This window comes from Perca flavescens, chromosome 9 (genome assembly GCF_004354835.1).
Source record: "Perca flavescens isolate YP-PL-M2 chromosome 9, PFLA_1.0, whole genome shotgun sequence".
Classification (NCBI taxonomy): Eukaryota; Metazoa; Chordata; class Actinopteri; order Perciformes; family Percidae; genus Perca; species Perca flavescens.
The window spans coordinates 9042103-9062102 of NC_041339.1; the positions used below are offsets into that span (position 1 = coordinate 9042103).

The 20000-nt window shown below is 39.3% G+C and overlaps 1 protein-coding gene across 9 annotated transcripts in view; it reads right to left on the minus strand.

Moving 5' to 3' along the window:
- The window catches only part of ect2 (epithelial cell transforming 2), a 175061-nt gene that overhangs the window by 94018 nt on the left and 61043 nt on the right, over nt 1-20000 (minus strand). For all 9 annotated transcript variants that reach the window (XM_028587190.1, XM_028587191.1, XM_028587183.1 and 6 more), the window contains 4 exons: nt 12451-12570; nt 12276-12344; nt 10735-10845; nt 1629-1725 (listed from right to left, as the gene is read on the minus strand). In XM_028587190.1, the coding sequence (XP_028442991.1) occupies nt 1629-1725; nt 10735-10845; nt 12276-12344; nt 12451-12570 (397 nt within the window). The remainder of the gene's footprint in view (nt 1-1628; nt 1726-10734; nt 10846-12275; nt 12345-12450; nt 12571-20000) is intronic.

Genomic DNA, 20000 nt, shown 5'->3' on the forward strand with positions numbered 1-20000 from the left:
ACCTTGTTGCCTTGTTTCCCAGGGTTATGAGAGGCCATCTGGTTTTACAGTGGTTTAACATTATAAAGGAGTCTGAGATTATTGACTGAGAAAAAAAGGTCTACTCTGATTAAGGGGGGAACGAGGCAACAATGGTCAGTATTTTGCAAGCGCGTGATTTGTGACACAGAGTCTGAAAATGACCTGGCTCTCAGGAAACTCCTTAGTTTGTAGGAGATTAAAAACACATAGGTGTTCGGACCCAACAATAGCGACTTGTCTCTGTTGAGCTGAGAATGAGAGAACTCAGGGTCATGTTTTCATACAGTGTGTTACATATCGTTAGCCGGCTGGAGCCAGAAGATCGGGACTACGTCCAACTGATAACAGCGCCACGGACGAAGCAGAGAGAATGGATAAAAAGTGAGGGTTCTGGGTTAGCCGGCATCAGATGCTGGGGGAAACTGTCTGTCTGCTAGGTTATAGCGATAGGCTGTTTTGTCTTAAAGTAATCTGATCCTTGTGCACAAGTTTATTGTATTTTGCAATATCATTCACTAAAGCTTGTTATTAACTTTAACTGGACGAATCTGGAGTCTTATTTTGAATCTTGAGTCTATTTCTCTGATCTACCAGTAAACAAACACTATTCAGTGACCATAGAATTGGAGTCAGATTAAGTCTGGCCTTTTTAGGGCCAGACCGGTCATCGGTCACATTTTAGAATAACATCCTACAATATTTATGTATATAGTTATTTCAAGTATGTGTGTGATTGATGTGGGTGTGTTTGTGTATTTGAGAATACACAAATTGTTTACTTTATTGGCGTTTTTCTTTGCAGTTTTCAAATTGAAATAAGAAAAACAGACAGACATTTCTGTAGACAAACATTCATATAAAATCAATTTTTGAGTCTTTTGGCTTCTGGATTTTTTTCTATAAAAGCTGGGACATGTTGCTATGGCCTGGGTGGATCTGTATATTACCAGATGTGTTTACAGTATTTTATTTTAATCATTTTACAGATTTATGACTTGGACAGAAATAAAAAAACTCCTTTTTAGCCTCTGTAACTCTGTGTCAGTAAGGCCTAGAATCACCCTGACACTTGTAACAAAAGATTTCCTTTCCAATGATGTCAGGCACACCCCAGAGTGTCAAAGTATATGGGAGCTGTACCACTTAACGTGTTAACCTGCCCAGCCCTATTTACGATACATTATTCATTCACAAAGAAAATTAGTGTCCTTAAAGATTGGATTTTTCCTGTTTTTTTTAATTAAGGCATTAAGATCAATTTCCAAAAGATGAGTTTGTATTCCTCTTTTTAGTCATCTTTAGCATGGGTGTATTCACTTATGCTGAGCACCATTGTCGTCATCATCACATATGTGAGCAGTGTCTCTCAATACTTGTTATTGATTAGTTTGTAGACGGGCTTCCCTGTCCTCTCGTATCTTCTCTTTGATAGTTTTTTTGTGATTTATTTCCAATTGACTGCTGCTCTCCCATTCACAGACAAACTGAAACCAATACTGTACAGGTTTTGTTTTTAAGATTATTTTTTGGGGCATTTTAGTTCTTCCTTTAATAGGAAAACTTAAGACATGAAAGGAGGTGTATGTGAGTGTGTGTGCGCGTGTTACCGTTAAGAAGAAGGGCCACACTGGGGAGTCTCTGTACAGGTCTGATCAGCAGCTCCACCAGGGTCTGCCTGCCGCACTCTGGCTTGGCCTCGTTGATCTGTAGAATGAAAGCATTAGTGTGACAGCATGTGTGTTAGTATAAACCTAAGCAACTCATTGAATTGGGAGACAAAAGTTTGGACTGCAGGCTAATCACCAACAAAATAAAGTTCAATTTTCTCAAGTGTATCTATTTAACAGGCCTTTTTTTTTTTTATTCCATCCCTCCATTAAGCTGTCACAGTGTTTGAAGTCTTTTGTCCTGCACTTGCATACTTATAAAAAGGCAATTACAAACCCAGGGCCAGAAATCAGTGTTCTTGAGGAGAAATGTAGCTGGGTTTTTCTAATACCCTACCCAGCTAATGGAAACCAGTATTCTTCATTATCATTCAAGTAATCAAAATGCTTAAAAGATACTGACTGTTACCCTCTTGTGCATGCATGTAAAGGCACTGAACTTTCCAATAGCAGTAGTCAGTAGCACTAGTAAATCAAGTTAAATGAGAAGTCATATAGGGGGAACAAAAAACAATTTCCGTATTACACAACACTGCATGAAAAGTAGGATTGGGTACCGTTTGGATTTTTACGATTCCGATGCCGAACCGGTACTTTTAAAACAATTCTTTTCTTTTTTGGGATTTTTTTTTAAATTGAAAATTATTTAAATGTAACAATATATTAACGTTTAAATATAATAACTAAACCTAAGTCACCTAACACATAACTACAATCATTTAAAAAATAACAGTTACACTATTAACAAGTAACAACAAAATAAATGTTGAGTTGGTATGCCAACCAGCTTCAAACTTTAGCAGTTCTTTAGCAGAAAAATGACCATATTTGCCTTCTCTGGCAAGATAGGACACCTCTCCTGACTTATGGCATGTCCTGCACAGGAGAAAACTCTCTCAGATGGTGTCCAAGAGGTCTGTTCACACCCAGGTATGAGTTTAAAAGGGCAGACAATTTGGGGAGGCTGTCCTGCCTCAACCCACCACCAGGCTACAGGGTCTTGTCCTAAACGATAGAGTTACTAGCAGAGTAAGTGTAATGTTTACTAGCGATCACGTGCAGTCAGTGAATGGTTAATATGCTTTTACGTCCGTTATGGTGAGCCCAGAAGGAAAATATGACATTTTAAAAGTAGCCTACATTTACGGTAGCTAGCTAACGGTAGACTACAGAGAAAGTGTGATATTTTTACGTCAGTTTCAGAGCGTGTACAAAAAGCCGTCTATTGTAGAGTGGATTGTAGAGTGCATGTCCAAGAATAGCGCGGACACGCGTTTCACACCGCGAGCGGGCACGTGTGCCACACGGCAGAAAAGGGAGAAAGAAAAAAAAAAAGAGTCTGCCGCTGTCCGGAGGGAAAATATTTCAGTCGGAACCGAAATTTGTGTTCTTATCCGGTCCGAATACTACCGCTTGCATAGGAACCGGTACCATAGTGGAACCGGGTTTCGGTACCCAACCCTAATGAAAAGTGGGATTTTCGTCAGTAAGCGTCACTGTAGATTGTTGTGTAAGTTCAGGTTTACAACCGTATTTTTTTTTATTGACCGTACACGGCAATTTACAGACAACACCGAAAACTGCCGTGGATTGTCGGAAATTGACGTGGGCTATTTGAAAAATAGTGGAGGGAGAGCAGTCCTCCGAGAGTTAGAGCAAAAGCAGAGTATTTCAGGCCAACTAGTAAAAGAGTTGTCTGAACACTAGGGTTGTGCCGATCGTGGTGGCTGGCCAACATCACAATGGAGAGCCACCATCGTGATGCCACGCCCCTCACCCTGTCAAACACACTGCTTTGCACTGTGCTGCACAGGGTGCAAGTCAAGATAGGGCCCCTTAAGTGGAAGATACTTTTTTGCCCTTACGGGCAACCTATTTGTGAAAAAAGACCATTGCTTTGAGCAAACTGGATTGGCTGTTAGTAATACAGTCTCTCTCTCTCTCCCTGTCAGTAGTAACCCTGGACTATTAACACAATTTAGCATGCGGTAGTTGAGAGAAAAGGCGTTAACATGGGACACTGTCACACTTTCCTTTCTCCCCTCATTGGACTAAGTTCACGGACACTGCTGTGCATCAATAAGTAAGTATGATGTCCTGTAGGTACGGGACGATGTTATGCAGGATTTAGGAGTTAGCAACAGTAGGCTATTTCACCAGGGTGCTATTTTATGTGTGAGCTAATATTGCGCATCTGTTCATGTGCACTGTAAGAGTTATGTTTCTGTTTATCGAATGCGTTATTCAGTGCAAATATAACGGAAAATGTAGTTTAATCTCAGTAATGATGGTTTATTAGGTTATAACTGTCGCTATGTTAAAGGCAAACGTTCCACTGTACTGTCGTCGCAGACAACGGACATCTGATTGAGTCTAGACTTTACGGCGCCGTGAAAGTAGGTCAAATTGTAATTACTGCCCCTACCAGCAGACGGCAGCATAGCCATGTAATACTGTCCATTTACAGAGGGCATGGAAATGTATGTCTGATCGAACTGTTAGCCCATAGTAGTAGAACAAAATATTTATGTAAAGAGATATAGTAAAATAAGAAGTGCTCGGAGCTTGTGTGAGTCGCACGGTTCGTCAGTACACTGTTAATGTGAACTAACCACTTACTGCCGTAGTGCCCACTTTGTTGTTAAAACACTTACTGGAAATGACGAGGGAGATGAGCGTGACGAACGCAACACATGGCAGCTGATTGGACAAACACGTCACGTGGGTCTTGCTGCTCCCGAATTTCAAAACAGACTCTAATGGCGTCTTGATCTGATTACGATCTCGTATTTTACGAAAATAGTTCACCAAAACATGTTTCTGAAAACATTTTAAGCGAGAAATAGGCCTTTCAGTTGCTGAATATGTGTGCTTCTTTGATCGACAAAGGTCAGTTTAAAAGATTTTCATCAGATTTTGAGAGGCGCCGAGCCGACAGCTCCTTGGAGAAGATCTAAGTGGAGTAACGAAGAGGTGGACACTACGGCACTTTGTTTAACAGCAGTGGTTTAGAACAAACGTTGTGCTAGTGTGCCTGGCTAAAGTTGGAGCCAACAGTGGAGAGTTGCTGATTCGGAGGACGCTGATTTCGGACCGGAGAGGACGACGGCGCGTTTCCCTGCTGAAGAGGACTTTGCCGTAGCTGGTGACTGATTATCGTTTCCATGTTTGAGCTGTGTTTCTTGGACTAACAGCTAACTGTAAATTGGATTTCTGTGTGTTTGCTTCATTGAAAATAAGGTATTCGCATCGCACACAAGCTACCATCAGACCTGCAACTTTTTTTTCCTCCTTCTTGACGTGTGTGTGTGTGTGTTTGTTAACAGTGGTTTAATAGGGTTTGAGTAAGTTTTACATTGAAACTGCTGAGGTCTTAGTAAATTATTACCTTGAGAAGGTAGTCGCCAATCAGTTATGTGATTTTCTACATAGCAATAGCTTATTTGAGGACTTTCAGTCAGGATTTAGAACGCATCATAGCACAGAGACGGCACTTGTGAAAATTAGTAACGACCTTCTAACTGCTTCGGACAAAGGACGTCTCCGTACTTGTCTTACTAGATTTTAGTGCTGCATTCGATACTATTGACCATACCATCCTGCTACAGAGAATGGAACACTTAGTTGGCATTAAAGGAATTGCACTAAGCTGGTTTAAGTCCTATTTATCTGATCAATACCAATTTGTTAATGTTAACGATAAATCCTCCAAGTACGCTAAAGTTAGCCATGGTGTTCCAGAAGGCTCAGTGCTTGGAACAATTCTATTCACCTTGTATATGCTTCCTCTAGGCAATATTATTAGGAAACATTCAATTAACTTTAATTGTTATGCGGATGACACCCAATTATACGTATCAATTAAGCCAGACGAAACCAGTCAGTTAACTAAACTCCAAGCATGCATCAAAGATATAAAAGCATCGATGACCTACAATTTTCTGATTTCAAACTCAGACAAAACTGAAGTGATCGTGCTGGGCCCTAAACACCTCCGAACCTCATTATCCAAAGATATAGTTACTCTGGATGGTATTGCCCTGGCCTCCAGCACTACGGTCAGAAATCTAGGAGTTATTTTTGATCAGGATATATCCTTTAACGCCCACTTAAAATAAATCTCAAGAACAGCCTTTTTTCACCTTCGTAACATTGCCAAAATTAGGAACATCCATCTCAAAACGATGCTGAAAAACTAGCCCATGCATTCGTTATTTCCAGGCTGGACTATTGTAATTTCTTACTATCAGGATGCTCAAATAAAACCCTTAAGACTCTCCAGCTGATCCAGAATGCTGCAACCCGTGTTCTGACAAGAACTAAGAAAAGAAATCATATTTCTCCTGTATTAGCTTCTCTGCATTGGCTTCCTGTAAAATCCAGGATTGAATTTAAAATCCTTCTCCTGACCTACAAAGCTCTAAATGGTCAAGCACCATCATATTTTGAAGAGCTCTTAGTACCTTATTGCCCCACTAGAGCACTGCGCTCACAGAATTCAGAGTTACTTGTGGTTCCTAGAGTCTCTAAAAGTAGAATGGGAGCCAGACCCTTTAGCTATCAGGCTCCTCTCCTGTGAAACCAGATCCCAGTCTGGGTCCTGGGGGCAGACAGTCACCACATTTAAGAGTAAACTTAAAACTCTCCTCTTTGATAATGCTTATAGTTAGGGAGTGAGGAGTTGCAGCGTCCGCCTAGCCCGGCCCACCTGCTTCTCATCAGTCGTCAGATTCATCTACCATATAATCAATGATACAATCAAAGTAGAGGGAGACAGGCCAGTACAGCTCGATCCTGTTGGGGAGAGTTCTGAGAGTTCAGGTTAAGGAGAGGAGCTCGACCAGGCTCCTCTCCTTAACCTGTCTCTTTTAATTATGCTGTTATAGTTTTAGACTGCCGGAGGACTTCCTTTGACACACTGAGCTTCTCTCTCCTCTCTTTCCATCTGTGTGCTTCCATGTTCCAGAAATGCTTGTTACTAACCTAGCTCTGGGGAGCTTATTCCCCGGAGTCCATATGTATTCTTTTCGCCCAGCATGTTTCCTTGGATTAGGGTGGCCCCTAAATCATGGTTGCAGTGCCCTGCTACGTCCTGCTGCGTCCTACTACGCCCTGCAATGCTCTGCTACGTCCTGTGACGCCCTGCTATACCCTGCTACATCCTGTGACACCCTGCTACCAATTAACTACTACAACTACTATTTCTAGTCACTGATCCATTATCTTTATTGTGACTATTATTGCCACTGTTCTTCACACCCCCACCTGCACAGTCAGACACCACCTACCAAGAGCCTGGGTCTGTCTGAGGTTTCTTCCTGTTTTTCCTTGCCACTGTCTTGAATTACTGGAATTGTTGGGTCTTTGTAGAATTGTAGGGTCTTTATAGAGTGTGGTCTAGACTGTATTTGTAAAGTGTCTTGAGATAACTCTGGTTATGAATTGATACTATAAATAAAATTTAATTGAATTAAGGAGGAGTAATTTTGTGTAGCTGGAGTGTTTTAAGTGGAAACTGATAGAGAAATGGGTTAAGGGGTAGTTGCGTGTAATATCATTTGAAAAAATATTGCAGTTAGCATATTTGAAGAGTGTGATTTGTGTTACTTTTTTTTGTTATTCAATCTAACGGCTAAATATTATTTGTACATTTAAGTTATCGTTCAGTAAACAATACCTTTTTTGTTAAAGAGTGGTCTAGGGTCAGTTATTCCAATACAGCACAATAGATTTGCACGTTAAAAGTAGGGTGGTATATGACTAATCCAAAACAGGTAAACCTTCGTGGTAGCTAGGGCGGCTCGATTATGGAAAAAAATCAATCAATATTGAAATCACGATTATTTAACACAATTACTCATTAACATTTGGATATAATGGATAGTGTCCAGGGTTATGTTTTATGTCCTTTTTTCTCACAGAAAGTGCAGTTCCACAGACATAACACAATGTGCACATGTCATCTGCAGGCAGCCTGGTGTTGTTGTTGTTGGGAACACCTGTTTACTAAACAATGGGCCAAAATATCAAGCAATTAATGGCAGGGCGATCTGCAGGCAGCCTGGTGTTGCTGCCCCTAGAGTCAATTACCAGCAGAGTGAGCAGACCTCCCCAGTGCCTAAGGAAGGAGCTGTTCCTCGGAGAAAAGCAGGTAAGGATTAAATTCTTAAAGTCCTATATATTTAATGAAAAAAACGTGACGTTACTGCCAACCGAGAAAAAAAAAACATGAATAGGCGACATGACGTTCGGCTACTTTGGATATTAATAGTTGTCATGTCATGCTGTCATCTCACAATAATTAAGCTAGAATTTTGCAATCACAGACAGTGGATCTGAGACTTTTATTATTTGTTCTGTTTGTGTGTCTATATTTGAGAGGGTTGTCAACTCTATGCAGAGAAAGAAGTTGTAGTTAAAAGAGACCACCGCACCATAGGCTAGTGAAGGACTGGCTTTGCTTTGCTAGCGTCGTTGCTAGGGTTGGTACAGAGTAGACCCGCTGCTAATATGGAACTTGTGCCTTAACACCCGTATCTACCGGACCGAATAACAACGCGGATTTCTGTGAGTCATTTCGGCGCCACTGATATGCCTGCGTTGCTCCCCGATGCTCGAAAACAAATGTTAGAATAACAGAAACATCGCAGCATGTGACGCTAGTTAACATTACACTCGTCAGCAGCTAATGTTAGCCTACCGTTAGCTAGCAGATGGATTAAACACAATTAAAATGCTGACAGCTAAACGGTGTAAAGTGTGATTTATTTCACTGTATATGATCCAACAGCAGCATGTTAAGCAGTGTGCAGCTGCCGTTGTCTACTTGTCTGAAGAACAACACAGACGGTGCGTTGCGGTGCATTCAAAGTTGTTGTAAAATACCCTTTTGCCATGGTGGTTGTTTTTGTCGTTCAACAGCAATTTACTAGTGAAATACATTATTGTTATAAGTTATAGTTATTACATTATTATTAAATCATTTAATTTTGACCATATGGCCTAAAGTTGTTTTCAGCCCTTTTGCGATAATTAGGTTTTGTCCATTTGGCTTTGTCTGTCAACAAACAAAACAAAAATACATGTTTCAGGAAAGTTTTTGGGAAGATGATAGAAACGTTTTTATTATTTATTAGAATTATTAGCTGATTTATAAAACAAATGTTAGATTTTATATCTATATCTATCTATAAAATGACTTGAAGAAGATACTATACAAAAATACTAACTTAACCTTGTATTTTCCCCCTTTTTTAGTCATTAAGTCTGATGGCTGAAAAGAAAACCAGCCCCTTATGGCAGCGCTTCACCCAGCCAACACCAAAACAAAGAAATGCTGCTGGTTGCTACTGTGTGTCAGCACTACTATTGTTAAAATGGTTAAATTTTATTGTTCTCAGATGTTTGATAAATGCTGCTAAGTGCACTAAACTTTATCTTTTCATTGAAAAGTTTATTTTCTTTCTTTCTTCTTACCAGTTTTGTTTATATATACAATATATGTGTTTACATTATACATGTTTAATGTAAGTATACAAGTGCAGACTGGTGTTCAAGTGTTCAATAAATGTTTTTGTTGAGAAATTTTGTGTATCTTAAGTACTTATTAGTGTTAAATTTTATCTTTCAAATAGAGGTTAAAAACAAGCAAATATTGGCCAAAAATAATCGGCAGCATATATCGGCCATCGGCCGACCCTGATTTCAAAAGATCGGCATAGGCATCGGCCTGAAAAAACCCATATCGGTCGACCTCTAGCCGTCAGTGGGCTTATTTGCTAGCTAACCTTAGGAAAAATCCAGCACATAGACGGTACCTTAGAGTAACGTTACGTGATACAGGTGATTTAACGTCCCTGCTCATTTATATACAGTTTAACAACAAAACTAAATGCTGAGGGAACATTACTATGTTTTTTTATGTTGTTTTTGAGCAGTATGCCTATGCACCCCCACTAAGCTGGAAAAAGTTTTTCAGTAAGTGAATACAGCGTGTTGGGGGAATACGCGTCTATAGACGGTATACTATGGCGGGGGGGCAAAGGCAGAGGGACCGCAGGGTTAGCTAACGTTAGCTGTTCCCAGACAACTGAGTTGGTTTTGCCTTTATTTGCTCACCAAACGCTGCTGCCATCTTTACTCACGCTGAGTTTTTAAATTCCAGAGGATGATATGCACACGACTTGCCTCCCTGACTGCCTTCGGGAGGGGCGGATGTGCGGATGGCAAGATAATCATTTTTTCTCGATTATACTATTTTGGTGATCGTTGGGAGCCAAAATCGCAATTGAAATTCAATTAATTGCACAGCCCTAGTGGTAGCTACCTTAAAGAAACAAATCCAAACACCTCATCATTCCAGTCTAAAGTTACTTATTGCAGCTTGGGCATTGCACTTGACAATGCAAGCTTTTCAAGTCAAATATCCTATATGGCTTTAATAGAAAAATGTTTTTGATGCATTGTGATGCATTGAGATATTGAATCGAAGACATGATAATCATAATTGAATTGGGAGATCAGTGAAGATTCACACCTCTATTGTAAAGTAGTGTCATATATATCAGGTTTTCCTGTTTGTTTTTGCAAGTATCTTATGCAAAACCTAACTTTACATGCCATCCACAAGTCAGGCAAACAAACTGTTAGAAAAATTGTGATTTACATGTTTCGGTCTCGTTAATATTAAAACTGTTTGCATAAGAATACAATATTATACTCTTTTCCCTCTGTTAAATTAAACTGTTTGTATAGTAAGAAACCAAAACTATGCTTGCTCTCACAAGATAACATGGAACCATTGGCTATCTTGTCTGAGCACGGTGTGATGCTAAGGAAAGAACATGCACTCACTGACCAGATAAGGGAGACGTCATCAACTGACCAGATAACAACTGACGACATCAACTCTGTATTATGATTGTATAAATAAGCCGACGTAGAGGGCTTCCCGTTACTATGAGTAGTGCTGTAAATGGCTCCTTGTGTCTATTCTTGATAATGTAATTATCCTAACACAAACAAAGTACAAATGCAAAGCTCATACCTTGAGAAAAGCATGGAAGCGAGGCTTTTGTTTTTCACAACGAACAATTGTTTCCTTGCTCATTTCAAAAAAGTTGACAAACGGTGGGTAGGCTTTCACCAGCTCTTTAGACTGGAAAGAGAGAAGACAAGGACAGGTCAGAAGCATAAAAAGGAAGACCCACACAGATACAAGCATGAGGTTTTACATAAAAGGGGAGGGAAAAAAACTTTGAAACACAAATTGGATTGTTTTGTTTAACCCTTATATTGTGTTAGGCCCGTTTTCAAGTTCAAATATGACCCGGCAGAGAATATTGGCAGTTGTGGGTTGCTATATAGATGAAATTTAGCTCAAAGGTCCCCAACCACACCACACACACAGGCTACACGCAACCTACCCCAAAATCCCCGGAACACAGGCTTTTTCGCAGGATATCAACACATTTTGACTCAAAATGAACTTGAATGTTAAATGTAAATGAATACATAAGTTAACTATGAGGTGAAAAACTATATTGGATGATAATCATTGTTTTATGAGTATTTGGGGCAGAGTTAAATAATGGGTAAAATTTGACCCACTAACACAAAAAATGTGTGCAGCTTTTAACACATTACAAGAGTTTAAATTGTTTAAAAAATTGTTCATGAAATAATTAGCAATGTTACAATACTTGTATTCCTTTTTATACTGGAAGAACCCTTCTCAATAGTTACCAAACCTGCCTGTCACATGCAACTGTGACTTTTTTTGAGTAACTGCAAATAGTGCATTACTGTTATATGCATTTATGCTGAGCAAACCAATCTTTTATAGATAGAGGATGAATAAAAGCAATGTAATAATCAAAGAAGCATTCAATTCATGATATTCAACACAGCATCACAGGCAAAACATCCCTGAAAAGTGTTCATATACCAGTCAGGCAAAGTTTTAGTTTTGCATTATTGGTCATTTACCAGTACCAGAATAAATACTAAAAGGTCCTACCTGGTCTCCTCAGGTAGAGACAGTGATACAATGCTCAATCAATGGCTTTGACCTGTTTCAATTCTTATAAGCAACTGTCAAAATTGACTATTCCTAATTAGTTAATACTTTATTGGGTTACACTTTACTTGAAGGTGTACATAAGAGTGACATGACACTGTCATGAACGTGTCAAACATTATAAACAAGTCATAAACGTTTATGACATAACACTTCTTTTAGTAAGGGTCACTCGTTTTTTTTCGGACAAAAACCAAATGACCTAACTCTTAGGGTTAGGGTTCATATGTCATGACTGTGTCATGACAGTGTCATGTCACTCTTAAGTAGATACTTTTAAGTAAAGTGTTACCCTTTATTGTTTAATAGATTATTTCACCCCACTTTCTACACTGATTTTATTTCAACAAAGCTGAAAAATTGGGAATTACATGCTGAACAACTGTTATCTTAGAGTCTTAAGTGTGGAACAGCAACCACACATATCACCATATGAATTTACTTTGTTGTATGAAGATGCAAATATGCAAGGAAAACCTGAAAAATAGTAAAGTTTTTTTTGTACTCACATATTTGAGGATGATATCTCCTACACTCTTGTCCTCTGACCAGTCCGTCAAGAGCTCCTCAAGGTCACTCTGAAGAACAAACCATCACACATAGAAAATAAGTTAACAATGCCTCTTAAAAAAATCACCATCACAATTTAGTCAAATTTGGTTTTGATTTAAAGAGACATACTACCTTTATTTTAGTGTGAACTTCATAGATTTCTGGAATGCTGCAAAATATTGTCTTCAATTCTTCTTGGGCCAAGATGGGTCCACCCACCTGCCCCTCTTTTTCCAATGGAAGCTTGAAAAGCTTCAAATAAAAACAGATATAAGAGAAGCGCAAAAAACAAAATATTGATGAGCAATACTTAGTATAGCATCAGTGATACATTATGTTCTGTTAGGACAGTAAAATACACATCTAACTTGTCTACATACTGTATCATATACATTTTACTTCAACGAGGTAGCCTAATGTATTGATTCCTTCAGTTTGCATGAGGTCGCATTTCTGAGTGTCAGTCCACAAAATGTTAGCATTTGAAGTTGGTTTTACAAAAAACTGACACATTGCTGCCTTTTAGTTCTAGTTTGTTTCATGTGAACATGACATTATAGAGACTGACGGTAACCTATTCCAGCAAGTCATGGAGCGCTTTAATGCACTTTATATTGTTGAACATTTACCCTCTTGGACATAATGTGCAGTGTCCAGTTTTGACAGCTCTGTGTGTTTTGAATTGATGAGATGAAGATGAAAAATGAGATGAGCTTTGTGCCCTCTGGACCTCTGCAGTTTGCTTGCTTTCCTCACTACCATTTTCTTCCTGTGCACTAATTCACTTAAGCTGAATAGCCAATCAAATGGATTCCTATAACCGACACCGCCATCATCGATTTAACATTGAATTGGCCGGAAAAGGTCATATTGCGATTGCGATTTACAATGCGGTGATAACGATTGCAATATAGTGGTATCATGAGTTTACTTGATTATCAAAGAAAATGCACAAAATAAGCTACTAAAATTTGAAAAGTGTATTTTTTTTAACTTGAACATGCAAAGTAATACATAAATGTGCAATACCTCATGGCTGTGTGAGGGAAAACCAAGAGGAAAAAGAGATGGCAAAGACGATGTAAAGAGAGTTAACAGAGAACATCAAGCTTCTTTAGACACTGTTAACACGGTTGGTAAAGTGAAGGGCATTAACAACGTGGAGACTTTGGGTGCACACAGCGTGTCATGCACACAGCACACCTTTTTGTTTACTCAAATCAATTTTTGCACTTCTGTAATCACACTGAGTGACATCGTGATTGCAATTATATTAATCGTGCAGTCCTAGTTCATAGTAACAGAGATCTGAACAGGGGCACGTCCAAACTCCAGTCAGTTGTATTGCCCTGTGTCTGGGACATGTTTTGTCAATATACGTAATACCTGACACAACACCAGCTCTGAACACAGGAATTGCCTTATACATCACAGATAAAAAAAAGGGTGGGTTTTTTTCTGCTTCTTTTAAATTTTTTATTAGACAGTGGTAGTAGATACACAGGGAAGGGGGGATAGAGATAGGGGATGACAGGCAGCAAAGGGCAACAGGTCGGATTCAAACCTCAGCCTACATGAGGCGCACTCTACCAGGTGAGCAAGAGGTTCAAGATGTGTTTTTTAGGGGGGGCGCTGTTGAGCAATGGAGGAGTAACACGCATTTCCTCGTAGCTCCGTCAAATTTATACAATAAATACTTAAAAATCTATCAAAACTACCTGCCAAAGTACATCTGCATCGCATTTTGAAATAAATCAACCCGACCCCAAAAGAATAACTATGGCATCGAGGCAGACGAAGACAAGAAACAATAAGAAAAGTAACGACGGACAAGGCCTCAGAAAACCCCCGGCATCGCCTGAACACGGACACCCTGCTGAAACGACCGAAGAAAAGGACCCATCCAACAGAGCGGTACTAGACGCTATCATGACACTATGAGACGAGGTAGCCCAAATTAAGACTGATGTATGTGCCATAATAGACACTCGTATTAGACACATACAATGACCTAAAAGAAGAAATAATATCGGCCACATCGAGTCTACAAGTTTCCATTACGAAACTTGAAGCAACAACAGCTTCACATGACACCACCATCAAGGAGATAGAAAGATCCACCACAGATCATTCAGATAGCGTTACTACACATCAACGCCAGGTGACCTATCTCAAATCAAAAATGGAGAAGTGCGCTCAAAAATGTGAAGACTTAGAAGCCCGCTCACGGCGGAATAACGTGCGGATAGTGGGAATAGCCGAAGGGGAAGAAGGACCCAAACCAAGGAACTTTATTGCCAAACTTCTACAGGATATACTATCGCTAGACGAACTGCCACTTATCGACAGAGCCCATAGGACCCTGCGACAACGGCCAGGACCTGGTACACCACCGCGGCCCTTCGTCATAAGGCTACACTACTACCATACCACAGAACACATTCTAAACAAAGCTGCGACAACAACCAGAGGTGGCAAAAACCTTGAGTACCAAGGATAGAAAATCCACATCTTCCCAGACTACCCACCAACCATCGTAAAGCAGAGAGCCCTCTTCACCAGAACCAGGGAAATTCTACGAAACCAACCTGGTGTCAAACACGGACTGCTCTACCCTGCGAGGCTCTTAGTGACCTATAAAGGAGTTCAGACATCATTCACTGACCCACAGAGAGCCCAGGCATACACGGAACAACTCTTCGGGACACGGTTGGATCATTCACCAATGCTCACTGAATAATGACTATACAGTTGGGGTAAGGCATTAACACTACACTTTAAAAATCTCGGGAAGGTCGACACGAAGCTAACCTCATTAGCAGCGCTGGCTAACTTAAGCCACGGACAATGTGAACACTACCTACAGTGTTACAGACTGGATGCACAACTGCCACTGTCCACTCGATTCACTCTGAATAACTTAAAGTCGCGAAGATGATATGTGGATGTTTGTGTTACTCATGCTAATACCTGTCTGATCTACGGGATGTAAATATGGCAGAATGGTCTCAAAACAGGCTGCCGGTCTCTCTGAGGGATACAACCTAGCTATCTATTTATACTGCATTAACCGATAACAATCGGTCCTCGAGCGCACTACCACCACCTACCGGCCCGGAGTGGAATATTTGCACTTTTATAAAAAGGAGTAATATTGATACTTGGGATCTAAAGTGACCGTTTAAATTTACTACTCAAAGTGGAGTAACTAAAATTGTTTATTTTTAATATTACAACCTGAGTATTTATCTACTCACTACTATTTAGTTCTCCTGTCTGCTAATATTATATCCATCTCTCCACAAATTAAAATTAACCCACTGTATACTCCACCCATTACGTTCCTCTTCCTCATTCCATTACGAGCCGGTAGCATAGATCGAGTAAAATATGGTAAGAACTAGCCGTACATTTACCCTACTATCTTTAACTTGTTCTCTAAATGTTTAAATCTGCTTTGGCTGGTATAGTTTAGTGTTGTAAGAATATATTTGGTTCATATCATACACTGGAGCTACTTTGGAGACGGAAGTAACAGTTCTACGAGGTTAACAGCTACTCTAAAAGAGAATTCAACCCCTGTTTTTTGTTATTTTCTTATTTGACTCGTGCCATACGTGTTCTAGTAGTATTGGCTAGAGATGTTTTGCTGTTTTTCTTTGTTGTTAATAGTAATGCAAGGTGCAGAGAGTTCTTTAAGAGGTAAGCTGGGAGAGGGAGGGCTAAATTCAAGAGATGAGGGACTACTCACTCAGAAACTCACTGACAGGACCCAAAACGGTGTAAGAACCCACGAGACACATAGCACATACTCCAGACGATGACTATAATTAACCAAATTAGAGAGGACAGGAAAGGTCTGGTATTCACAACTTGGAACGTTAGAGGAATGAATAATCCGATTAAACGAGGCAAAATCTTTACCCACTTGAAATCATTAAACTCCGATGTAAGGTTCCTCCAAGAAACACATCTGAAAAATGACTCCCACAACAAACTTAGAACAAGGTGGATACAAGACATATCACTTAACCTTTAACACAAAAGCAAGAGGTGCAGCAATTTTAATAAGAAAAGGAGTACCTTTCGTTCATAAAAAAACAATTGCTGATAAGGAAGGACGCTATTTAATTGTAATTGGAAATATACAGAACACCTCCTTGACCCTGATTAACCTATACGCACCAAATGTGGATAATCCATCATTTTTTAGGAAAGTTTTTGCATTAATACCAGATATATCCCAAACAAACTTGATGACCGGTGGAGATTTTAACACCACGCTGGATCCATATCTCGACAGGTCATCTGCCACGAGATTGGCAAGAAATAACTCAAGTGAATTCTTAAACACCATAATCAAAAATACAAACCTCTCAGATATATGGTGCATTAACAATCCCACTGGCAGAGACTACTCATTCTATTCTTCAGTGCATAACTCATACAGTAGAATTGATTATTTCCTAGTGGATGCAAAATGTACACCCTTTGTCACCAACGTCAAATATCATAACATTGGAATCTCAGATCATAGCCCCTTGACTTTCTCGCTTTATCTGGATGACATCGTCAAACCACATAAGACATGGAGACTAAATCCACAATTGTTAACTGAAAAAGACTTCTTTGAATATCTGAAGTCTCAGATTGACTTATACTTTGAAACAAATGACGTCCCGGAAACCTCATCCACCATATTATGGGAGGCCTTCAAAGCCTTCCTAAGAGGCTGTGTAAGAATTTATGAAGCGGCATAGAAGAAAAAAGGATAGAAAAAGAATAGAAAATTTAGAGGAACGCATCCAACAACTCGACAGGGAAAATGCCCTATCTCCCTCTGCTATCCTACATAGGAAAATGATGAACTTGAAATATGAATACAATCAAATACTGTTGAAAATAAGTACAGCATTTTTATACACCAAACAAAAACATTTTGAATTCGGAGACAAACCACACAAACTCCTAGCACGTCAACTTCAAAAAATGGAGAATGATCGAACAATACATAAACTTAAGACTAATAATGGAGAAGAATTAACAAAACCCAAAGATACCAACGACAGGTTCCTACAATTTTACTCTGAACTATACACTTCCAAATTCACAGCGGATGCGTCGATCATGGAAGATTTTCTCGTAAAATGCGACCTTCCGAAGATTAACGAAGCAGAATATAACAACCTAAACTCGGAAATCAGTGTTGTAGAAATTCAGAAGGCGATTAAATCTCTTAAAAGCGGGAAAACCCCAGGCCCAGACGGCCTACCAGCTGAACTTTACAAGAAATTCAATGATATCCTTTCCCCATATATACACAGAATGTACACACAGCCCCAACTCGACGGTACTCTCCCCCCAACTCTAACAGAAGCGATAATCACAGTAATCTACAAGAAAGGAAAAGATCCACAAGACGTAGGTTCATATCGCCCAATCTCCCTTTTAAATTTAGATGGGAAATTATTTGCCAAAATCTTAGCTAATAGGCTCAATATTTTAATGACCAAACTAATTCACGTAGACCAAACAGGCTTCATACCCAATAGAAACTCATCCTTTAATCTGAAACGACTCTTCAATATTATTTACACCAAAAGACGAGCAAATGAAGATCTTGTCATACTCTCCTTCGATGCTGAAAAAGCATTTGACCAGATTGAATGGCCATATCTCTTTGAGGTCCTACGAAGGTTTAATATTGGAGGCAGATTCCTAACTTGGATTGAGCTTCTTTATGAATGCCCAACAGCGCAAATCCTTACCAACCAAACATTATCCCCCTCCTTCAAGTTACTCAGAGGTACAAGGCAAGGTTGCCCTCTATCTGCATTAATATTCGCACTGGCCATAGAACCACTCGCCCAAAGTATAAGACTGGACCCCCAAATTCACAGCTACAACACAAGAGACAATAAATAAAATTTCCCTATATGCAGATGATATCCTTCTACATATAACCCACAAATAACTATCCCAACAATCTTAGAAAAAATCGAGTTATTCAGTACATTTGCTGGATACAAGATTAACTGGAGTAAAAGTATGTTAATGCCCATCCAGTCAGCTCTCACAGGTACACTAGATTACTTTTCATTTAAGATATCCTTAGAAAAAATCACCTATCTAGGCATTGAGGTCACAAAACGCCACTCCTCTCTCTTTCAAGCCAACTTTCAACCGTTGATAGACTACAAAACAAAATACAGTTATGTAGAACCCTCTCAATCTCTCTTCTTGACAGAGTGAACTCCATTAAGATGATCTTCCTCCCCCAGTTACTTTATATAATGCAAAATATTCAAATTTTTCTACAGAAAGCGTTTTTTAAAAGACTGGACTCACTAATATTACCCTTTTATGGAATTATAAAACTCATAGGATAAATAAAAAACATCTGTCCAAACCAAAACATTATGTGGGCCTAGCTCTCCCTAATTTCGTGCTATATTACTGGGCTTCTGCCATTCAATCCTTTACCTTTTAGTTAGATACCTCAATCTCCCCACCTGACTAGTTAAAGCTTCAACAAGAAGACTGCCATCCCTACTCTATAGGTGCCATACACCTAGCCCCCACTCTAGTCCCTAAATTGGTGTACAACCACAACCCTGTCATATTTGACTTAATACGTACGTGGAAACAAAGTAAGTCTCATTTTGGTCTTAAACCTTGACAAAAACCCCACATTTATCCCATCCAGACTACACAAGACTTTCTCCGGAACAGTTTGGGAATTCATACTATCCACGATTTATACATCGAGGGTACGTTTGCCTCTTTTCCACAACTACAACATAAGTTTAATCTCAATTTTTTCAGATACCTACAAATCAAAGACTATGTACGCAAATATCTTCCAGGACTTGAGACGCAGGAGCTTTCATCCCTAGACAGGTGCCTATCTACGTCGCCATTTAACGATAATTTTATCTCCTGTATATACAACTCTTTACTATCGTTAGCCCTTCCGTCTTCTGAAAATTTCAAACTTAAATGGGAAAAGGAAATGGGTATTCAAATTCCAGACAATATTTGGGATGAGAGTCTTAAGCATATACATAAATGTTCAAATAATGCTAGACACTGCATTATACAGTTTAAGATATTACACAGGCTTCACTTTTCTAAGGTTAAACTACACACCATTTATCAAAACGTCTCGCCTATGTGTGATAAATGTCTGACCTCAGAAGCAACCCTTTCTCACAGTTTTGTATCATGTCCTAAAATAATTCCCTTCTGGACTCATATCTTCAAAACCTTCTCAGAAATCACCAGTACTCCACTGGAACCAGACCCTTTTTACTGATTGTCCTTGGAACATTTGAAATCTTGACAAAATTTACCAAGTTCCAACAGCAATTCCTCTCCTACTGTCTCATCACGGCGAAAAAATTGATTCTGATGTCATGGAAAGAGACAATAGTCCCTACACATAAGATGTGGCTCCAAGACCTGACTAATACACTACATCTGGAAAGGATAAGATACGTAATGAAGGACGACTTAGCTCAATACATTAAGACCTGGCAACCCCTTGTTTCTTACCTGTCACAGTGAAAGTTATAAAATACACTGTTTTACTATACCTTCCGAGTGAGTTAGAGGAGAAAAAGTATTTTTATTTTTTTTTATTTTAATTTTTATCTCTACCTTTATTCGTTAGTAGTTCTTTT